At 44.2% G+C, this 9654-nt stretch overlaps 1 protein-coding gene across 3 annotated transcripts in view; it reads right to left on the bottom strand.

Moving 5' to 3' along the window:
- Positions 1-6877: 6877 nt before the first annotated feature.
- The window catches only part of LOC144599125 (uncharacterized), a 37619-nt gene continuing 34842 nt past the window's right edge, over positions 6878-9654 (bottom strand). For 2 of the 3 annotated variants that reach the window (XM_078409845.1, XM_078409846.1), the window contains exon 3: positions 6878-7808. In XM_078409845.1, the coding sequence (XP_078265971.1) occupies positions 7438-7808 (371 nt within the window). In that variant the 3' untranslated portion in view covers positions 6878-7437. The remainder of the gene's footprint in view (positions 7809-9654) is intronic. The other variant, XM_078409849.1, reaches the window with a different exon arrangement.

Genomic DNA, 9654 nt, shown 5'->3' with positions numbered 1-9654 from the left:
GCACCATCCAAAACAGGGTGACTATTTGAGTGGCTCACAAGATCATAAGGAAAATAATAAGGTCATAGGAATGGGAGTAGAATTAGGCCATTCGGCCCATCAAGTCTACCCTTCCTTTCAACCATGGCTGATCTATCTCTCCTTCCTAGCCCCATTCTCCTGCCTTCACCCCATAACCTCTGACACTCATACAGTCCTCTTCACCCATACCACAGTACCCGTCCGTACATGCTCCACAGTACTGTGACTGCTGTTGGTAGGGCTCATCAGCTCACAGGTTCACAAGTTATAGGAGTAGAATTAGGCCATTTGGCCCATCAAGTCCACTCCGCCATTCAATCATGGCTGATCTTTGCTCCTAATCCCATTTTCCTGTCTTCTCCCCGTAACTCTTGACACCCGTTCTAATCAAGAATTTGTCTACCTCTGCCTTAAAAATCCACTGACGGCCTCCACAGCCCTCTGTGGCAATGAGTTCCACAGATTAACTACCCACTGACTATAGAAGTTCCGCATCACCTCCTTTCTAAAAGAGCGCCCTTCAATTCTATGACCTCTGGTTCTAGACTCTCCCACCAGTGGAAACATCCTTTCCACATCCACTCTATCTATGCCTTTCATTATTCTGTAAGTTTCAATGTGGTTCCCCCCTCAACTTTCTAAACTCCAGTGAGTGGAGTCCCAGTGCGTTAAGCGCTCATCATATACTAACCCACTCATTCCTGGAATCATTGTTGTAAACCTGATTGCATATGGTGCAGAAAGCCACTAAGCTTCCTTCAAATGAGTTTTCCTATTTTGATCCTAAACTGATTAAGAGCCATTTAATTTGTGCCACGATTGAGTGCTTCCAAGTCACAAACCATCTTGCTGGGACTATTATATTGGGTCAAAATCCTGAAATGTCATAACTGGCACCATCATAGGAGAATTGGCATTTGAGGAAAAGGGCTTCAATAATACTTTCCATTTATGTAAGATCTCTGACGTAATAAACCTATGCCAATGTCCTTCAAGGGAATGGTATCAAATTAAAAATACAGAGTTCGGGGATCTCAGAATGTAAAAATGAAGGTTGGGTGGTGTTCAGTAAATTGGAGGCAGTACACGAGAACCATTGCTTCACCTGAAAGGATTGTTAGGCTCCCGTTTCCCCTCCTGGTTTCATCCACATACGCATTCTACCCACTTAATCAACCTTCTTCCACTGGTCCATCTGCCCTTCGCCCCCACCCCAACAGTTCCTCTTGTCACCTTGTGTAGGAGAGAACTGCAGATAGACACAAAATGCTGGTGTAATTCAGCAGGACAGGCAGCATCTCTGGATAGAAGGCATGGCTGATGTTTCGGGTCGAGACCCTTCTGCAGACCCCAGATGCTGGTTTAAACCGTAGATAGACACAAAATGCTGGAGTAACTCAGCGGGACAGGCAGCATCTCGGGATGGAAGGAATGGGATACATTCTTTGTCTTCTTCTTATCACCTTCCTTACTTATCAGTTTGCAGCACTGGTATCCTTTGTGTTCCTGCTTACCACCCACCTAACCGTCACCACTTTCACCCTTTCTTCACCTCACCTGGCTCCTTCTACCTTTCTTCGTCTACCTCCACCTATCATCCACCTGCCTCACTCTCTCAATTTCACCCTCCCCCTCGCTTCCCTAGCTCCTATCTGCCCATCGTCCCTGACCTTTCCTAGATCCACCTACCCATACTGGTCTCTGCCTCACACTGTCTCTCTGCCATAGTTATCTCCCCTTTCCATTCGCAGACCCAATTCAGGATTTCAACCCAAAACATAGATAATTCCATCCCCCATCCACATCAGCCACAGATACTACTTGACCTGCTGCTCCTCCAGCAGATTGGCTGTCGTTCCCTTTATGGTGGGAAGAGTCCATGTAGAAGCACTTCTCCTGCAAGTTCCATGAGAAAGTGTTGTGAGATGGAGAGGAGGTTGCGGAGATATGAGAGTGGACCAGGAAGTCACAAAGGGAACAGTCCCCTCAGAATGCTGAAAGAGGAAGAGAATATGGGTCTGGTGCTGGAAACTTGTTGAAAGTATTAAAGATTGTAAAGAACGATCCGTTGAAGGCAAAGGTTGGTGGGGTGAGAGGTATGGGCCTGGGGAACTCCATCCTTGCTCTGACTGGGAGGAGTGAATTAAGAGCAGACGTACAGAAAATAGATGGGAGATGCTCATGGACGAGAAACATGGGCTTTGATTATTGGAAAATAAGGAGAAGAATTTCAAAATCAAAGTGTTGGTCAATTGAAAGGCAACGATGGTTGGCAACATAGGGGTCATGGGTGAGTTTGAGTTAACATGCAGCAAACCAAGGAAGATAAGTTAGAGTCATGGAGTCATAGAGTCATAGAGTCATACAGTGTGGAAACAGTAGGAAAAAAACCCCTCCAGATGCTGGTTTAAATCGAAGGTAGACACAAAATGTGGTGTAACTCAGCGGGTCAGGCAGCATCTCGGGAGAGAAGGAATGGGCAACGTTTTGGGTCGAGACCCTTCACAGGTCCTTCGGCCCAACTTCCTCACACCGGCCAACATGTCCCAGCTACACTAGTCCCATCGCCCCGCATTTGGTCCATTTCCCTCCAAACCTGTCCTGTCCACGTACTTGTCCAACTGCTTCTTAAATGTTGAGATTGTCCCAGCCTCAACTACCTCCTCTGGCAGCTGGGTTCGTACACCCACCACCCTTTGTGTGAAAGATTTTTTTGGATGATTTTGAGGTGACAAAGAGTAGATTCTGACGGAGCAACAAGAGATGCTTTGGAATAGTCAAATCTGGAATTATGAAAGGAATTGGGGAGGATTTCCGCAGAAGATGGCGTAAAGAAGACTCAACATGCTACAATCACCCTCAACATGCTAGTGGACAATGAGGGCCTTTCCCACAAGCGAATGGATATTTTAGACAGAGATGAGGAAGACAGAGAGGCAGGATGATAGTTAACCCATTGCCAAAGTCACAGGCTCAGGCCCGGGACGAGCTCAGCGTTGAAAGACAGAAAGGTTTCACTTTGAAAAGAAATTCAGAACTACCTTGTGGATCTCAGCGTGGGTAGTTATTACAGGCATGCCAAGACTACCCACATTGCAGAACAAAATTAATAAAGTCAGCAATTTCCAGGGTAAAACGACAGCTGGATTACAAGGGAAAAGTGTAGCATTATCAAAAGATATTAAAAATATCAAATATGATTTGGAAATGAAGATTATGTAATTTAATAGAAGAAACAGGAATAGTTGCATATGGATGAAAACTTCACATATCTTTGAAAGTGTTAACCACAATTTTCAGTAGGAATTGCAAGGTCAATCTTAATGATGTGCATAAATCATAAAATAACTGAAAACAAATCTCTTCCTCGTTAAACAAAGAAAAGTTAGATTTAGGATAACAATAACTGACAATGTCTGAAGCAGTTTTGTGAAACACAACTAGAAAACCTCAGTAAATGACGACTAAGGTGCGGCACGGTGGCGCAGCGGTAGAGTTGCTGCCTTACAGCGAATGCAGCGCCGGAGGCTCAGGTTCGATCCTGACTACGGGCGCCGTCTGTACGGAGTTTGTACGTTCTCCCCGTGACCTGCGTGGGTTTTCTCCGAGACCTTCGGTTTCCTCCCACATTCCAAAGACGTACAGGTATGTAGGTTAATTGACTGGGTAAATGTAAAAATTGTCCCTAGTGGGTGTAGGATAGTGTTAATGTGCGGGGATCGCTGGGCGGCGCAGACTCGGTGGGCCGAAGGGCCTGTTTCCGCGCTGTATCTCTAAATCTAAAAAAAATCTAAAATCTAAATGGCTTTCTTTGCAGCCCATGAATCCAATTGTTAGATTGTTTGTTTTGATATCTTAGTATTTTTAGAAGCAGATTTTAAAAAATCTATTATTGTAGAAAAACTGCAGACTGCAATTGTTTTAATTTTGGTAAAGGTACTTTGAGTACTTCAAGTTTTCAGAAAGAATATTACCTTCCAAAATTAATAACAGTTATAATGAAGAACTAAGCTCATTTGTGAAACAGATTTAGATTTTCATCTAGATTGCCAATCTTGTCGCACATTTAAAAAATCTTAATTCCTTTGTTATCACTTTGCATATTTAGTTCTGAGATCTCTCCTTAGGTGTTGGTTACTCGACTGAAGTGGATCAGAGTGTGAAAGCTGAACACTTCCTTTTCACCACAATTAATTAACTGTGCCAATGCTTTGCTTAGCATTCTGGTTTTTCAAAGACTCACTTCATCAGTAGCTTAAATAATAAAAACAGCTTTAAATTTCTCAGACGAGTCTGATCATGTCGTTGCTTTCCAGTTGTGAGCGGATAGCAGACCAGTTGTAAGGTCCTCTTACCCTTAAGTGAAATCCTTTCCCCACCTTTCAAAAGCCAGGAGCAGCTGTGGGAGGTGGGTGGAAAGGTTAATGAATGGGGAGCTGCAGGGTGAGAGGGGGAGGGGCAGTTCGTAGTTCGGGCAGAGCAAAAGGGGGGGGCTTTCCCAGGGTGAAAGTCCGGCATGGGTTGGAAATGAGAGGCAAAGCTGCAAAGGGAAAGAAGGAAAAACCAAGCAGGTGTTAGGAAATGCAACTAGGAAAGAGATAACGCTAACAGAAATGTGGTGCCATATAATATAATTTCTTGTCTTAAAACCATACTGAAAGCATAACGGCAAATTTAACAAGCAATCCTGTGGTGCCATAAGTGAACATATAGCAGAGGGTTTATTTGAAAACCATGTTTTACTTCCTGCAGTTGTTATCGAGGAAAAAACAAAGTAAATGTGTCTCTCTCTCCCCTGACTCTCAGTCTGAAGTACGGTCTGGACCCGAAACGTCACCCATTCCGTCTATACAGGGATGCTGTCTGACCCGCTGAGTTTCTCCAGCATTTTGTGCCTATCTTCGGTGTAATCATTTTTCTTGGGGCGGGGATGACAGACAGTGCTTTCTTGATTCAACTTCAAGTGAAAGCTTTGAGTTTGAGTTCAGTTTATTGTCACGCGTACCGAGGTACAGTGTAAAGCTTTTGTTGCATGCTGACCAGTCAACGGAAAGACAATACATGATGTACATGAGCAGAGCCGCATCTGGAAATGCTCAGTTCCTGCTGATTTCCTTCCATAGTTTGTGTGAAGTCAGCTGAAGCACCTGGGAAATATTGGCACCAAAACAAAGAAAAAATAAAAAATGCTGGAAGCACTCAGTGGGTCAGACAGCACTTGTGGAAAGAGAAACAGAGTTAAAGTCTCAGGTCAAAGACTCTTCTTCACAACATTGGCAATGCTTGTTTTTTTTTGTTGCCAGCCTTTAGACAAATCTAAGATAGATACAAAATGCCGGGGTAACTCAACCGGGCAGGCAGCATCTCTCGAGAGAAGGAATGGATGACGTTTCGGATCGAGACCCATCTTCTGGAGAAATTCGCTGAGTTACTCCAGCATTTTGTGTAAATCTTCAGTTTAAACCAGCATCTGCAGTTCCTTCCGACACATTTAGACAGATCAGGAGATCTGCCCAAACCTGTTAAATATAATATTTTTGCCACACCATGTGTGTAAACTTTTAAATGCAGTGAAGAGATTAGCATGCAGCGATGGATGTCTTGTGATGGCTGATGTTCCTGGAATGTATAGTGTCTATTTACTGCAATTCATGACTGGTATCGTGCAGAGAAATGGGTTGGTCTTGTCTGTCACGATGAGTCATTCAGTTACTGCTACAGTACATCTATTACTCACAGCAGTCTGCCACAATCCCTCTGCCCACCCACCCGCTTCCCTCTTCCAGAGGTGACAGCCGATTAATGGAAGTCCTTTGGTGCTGGCGAATCTCCGTTATCCCCGGAGTTCCCATCCGCCCCTCACTGTCAAGATGCTCTCCCAATGATTCCTTTGCTTGACCTCCACCGCCTGTGGAAGCACCGACTGCTAGCAGTGGTGCTGGTGAAGAGCTGGAAAGATGATGATTCCTGTCTGGCAGCACAAGCCACTGTCAATGACATCCCAGCTGGGCAGCTGCAAAATCGCTTCCCAGTGCTGCCGGAGTCCAAATATCTGCTGTTGGGAATTAAAGCAACATCTGATCTATCTCGTCGCGATCCATCACACGAGGGGATGTTGGGGGTTGCAAACAACAATTTAAGCAGAATGCTAATCCGGGCTGCAACACCATGTTCTGTCGGATAATCACACCATAACAAATAACAATTGGATTCTTCCTCTTAACCATAAATTAACTTGTGCAGACAGAAAATGCTTCACTGTGTATGTGACATTGTTGTCCTTATTTTATTCAACAGTGTGTGCCATATGACAGGAAGAATGGTGTTTTATTAAATCTTTACACTGCACAGGAATTGTAATGAGATCTTTTGACACCAGGAACAGTTTTGCTGAGAAATGATACAGGATATTCTGATTTTCAGAGGGTCAACAATCCTATGTCGATGCTGATGATTTGGGTTCTCTTGAGGATGAGAACGTTCTTCCACAAAATCTTCCCATAGAGATTTATTAGTAAGACCGATTCCAGCATAGGGTAAATATTCAATGGAAATGTGGATTTAGTATAGATTAGAGATACAGCACGGAAACAGGCCCTTCGGCCCACACTGACCAGCGATCCCCGCTGCATATTAATACTATCCTACACACATTAAGGACAATTTTACACATACACCAAGCAAATTGAACCTATACACCTGTACGTCTTTGGAGTGTGGGAGGAAACCAAAGATCTCGGAGAAAACTCACACGGTCACAGGGAGAACGTACAAACTCTGTACAGACGGCACCCGCAGTTGGGATCAAACCCGGGTCCCTGGCACTGCAAGCGCTGTAAGGCAGCAACTCTACCGCTGCGCCACCGTGGCCACCCAATGGGCAAAACAATTTTTGTAGAAAAGCGCATATAAATCTACGTCAAAATACATCCTATCAGTCTGAAGAAGGGTCTCGACCCGAAACGTCACCCATTCTTTCTCTCCCGAGATGCTGCCTGACCTGCTGAGTTACTCCAGCATTTTGTGAATAAAAACCTTTGATTTGTACCAGCATCTGCAGTTATCTTCTTATCCTATCAGAGAAGCAGTTTCTAGATTAAGCATTTTAATTTGTTAAAATTAAAGTTCAGTTCAGTTTTTGTCACGTGTACCGAGGTACAGTGAAAAGCTTTTTGTTGCATGCTAAGCAGTCAGTGGAAAGACAATACATGATTACAATCGATCCATTTACAGTGTACAGAATAATGATGAAGAACGTTTAGTGCAAGGTAAAGCCAACAAAGTCCAATCAAGGATACTCCGAGGGTCATCAAAGATAGATAATAGTTCAGCACTGCTCTCTGGTTATGGTAGGATGATTCAGTTGCCTGATAACAGCTGGGAAGAAACTGTCCCCGAATCTAGTGGTACGTGTTTTCACACTCCAGTTGTTGTTGTTGTTGTTGTTCTTGTTCTTGTTGTTGTTGTTGGTCCTTCGGGTTCGAAGATGACCATGACTTCACTTTCAGTTGGAGGATTGGTGACTGTGGGTCCAGAAGCGACTGGTGCGGCCAATCCGGGCCGGGAAGGCATGTCCACACGTAGGACACAAGTGGATGGCTGCTGCAGTGGAAGTGGAGGTAGCCCGGGCCTTGCGCAAGGTGCGTTTCTTCTGGGCCTCTGCAGTGCGTCTGTTCTCTGCTGCACAGGCTCCTGTGGTAAGCTTGCTACGCCAGGTTCTGTACCTTTTGCCTGATGGGAGAATTGAAACAGGAAATGCTGGACATACTCGGCAAACGATGGAGAATCTATGGAGAGAGAAACAGAGTTAAGGTCTTCTGCCAGGTTTTGTTTCAGATTACCAGCATCTGCAGAATTTTGCTTCCGAAATAATTGAAGACAAGCTCATTAAAAGAGGATAGCTGGTCACTGTGTATAATGCAATATTGAATGGGCCCAAATGAATAATCCTTGGAACTCTGTTATTGATCTTAAGTGGCTACCCACTGTGAAAAGACTAATTGTGTGCAACAACTATTTCCCTCATGTTTAATTATCAATCCATGGATTCATTTTCATAAGATATTTAAATTATTTAAAATTATGACTCATTTCAACACATTGTAGTGATATCTTTTGGAAACATTTTCTTGGAATGTTTATATGTGAGAACATAAAAGGGTACCGCACAGGAACAGGCCATTCGGCCCACAATGTCTGTGCCTACCATGATGCCAAAACCATCTCTTATATACCTGTGCATAATTCAGATCCCTCCATCTCATTTCTTGCTTTTGCCTCCTGACTTGCTACACAAGTTCACAAGTTATCGGAATAGAATTAGGCCATTCCACACCACTCCGCCATCAATCATGGCTGATCTCTGCCTCCTAATCCCATTTTCCTGCCTTCTCCCCATTCCCCTTGACACCCGTTCTAATCAAGAATTTGTCTCTCTGCCTTAAAAATATCCACTGACTTGGCCTCCACAGCCCTCTGTGGCAGAGTTCCACAGATCAACTACCCTCTGACCAAAAAAGTTCCTCCTCACATCCTTTCTAAAAGAGCGCCCTTTAATTTGCCTGATATACTAGAAGTTTGCCAGCTGTAATCTCCCTGCTTGTCCCATTTACTTGAATTCACCTGTAGTCAGAAAACCCAGAACATTCTGCAGATATTCAGTAGATCAGAAAGAGGGTTTGCTCTGAAACGTCTCTGCTCTCCACATGTGTTCCCTGACATGCCTGGTTCTTCCTGCAATTTCCGGTTTCATTTCAGATTCCCAACACCAGCATTATTTTTAATTTTAATTTTATGGAATACCCACTCCTCCCATATTCCATCAATAATTCGAGTCTCAGCCATACAGCATGGATGACCTATGACCTATCCATAATGACCTCTGGGTACCCATCTGTGTTCATACCATCTTCCAACATTTGGTCCAAGGCCTTCGACATCAAGGCAATCCATGTGTCTTTCTAGACATAGAAACATAGAAACATAGAAAATAGGTGCAGGAGGAGGCCATTCGGCCCTTCGAGCCAGCACCGCCATTCATTGTGATCATGGCTGATCATCCACAATCAGTAACCAGTGCCTGCCTTCTCCCCATATCCCTTGATTCCACTAGCCCCAAAAGCTCTATCTAACTCTCTCTTAAATCCATCCAGTGATTTGGCCTCCACTGCCCTCTGTGGCAGAGAATTCCACAAATTCACAACTCTCCGGGTGAAAAAGTTCCTTCTCGCCTCAGTTTTAAATGGCCTTTAAATGGACACTTGTTAAATGCTGCCGGCTCTCTCCACACCTCTTTCAGGCTGTTCATTCCCGGTACTCACCACCCTCTGGGTACAAATACACTGCACCACAAATCTCCACTCAATCTCCTACCCTTTTCCCTAAATGCTACCATGCTGAAAGTTATATTCTGATGTAACTGGATAGCAGGCAAACAAAAGCTTTTCACTGTATCTCAGTACACGTGAAGATAATAAACCAATAACTAATACCAATAAATCAATGTCTGGGGACGCGATCAATCGCACACCTTGCCATTTCTCTGCTAAATACCATGCACACTACAGTGCCTGTTTCTGCAGGTAAGATGGAGCCACACAGCCCCAACTCAACACCACTCTCACCACTCCTCTG

The sequence above is a fragment of the Rhinoraja longicauda genome, chromosome 13 (assembly GCF_053455715.1).
Source record: "Rhinoraja longicauda isolate Sanriku21f chromosome 13, sRhiLon1.1, whole genome shotgun sequence".
NCBI lineage: Eukaryota > Metazoa > Chordata > Chondrichthyes > Rajiformes > Arhynchobatidae > Rhinoraja > Rhinoraja longicauda.
The sequence above is the reverse complement of the archived record's forward strand: the minus strand, read 5'-3'. Positions and strand labels throughout refer to the sequence as shown.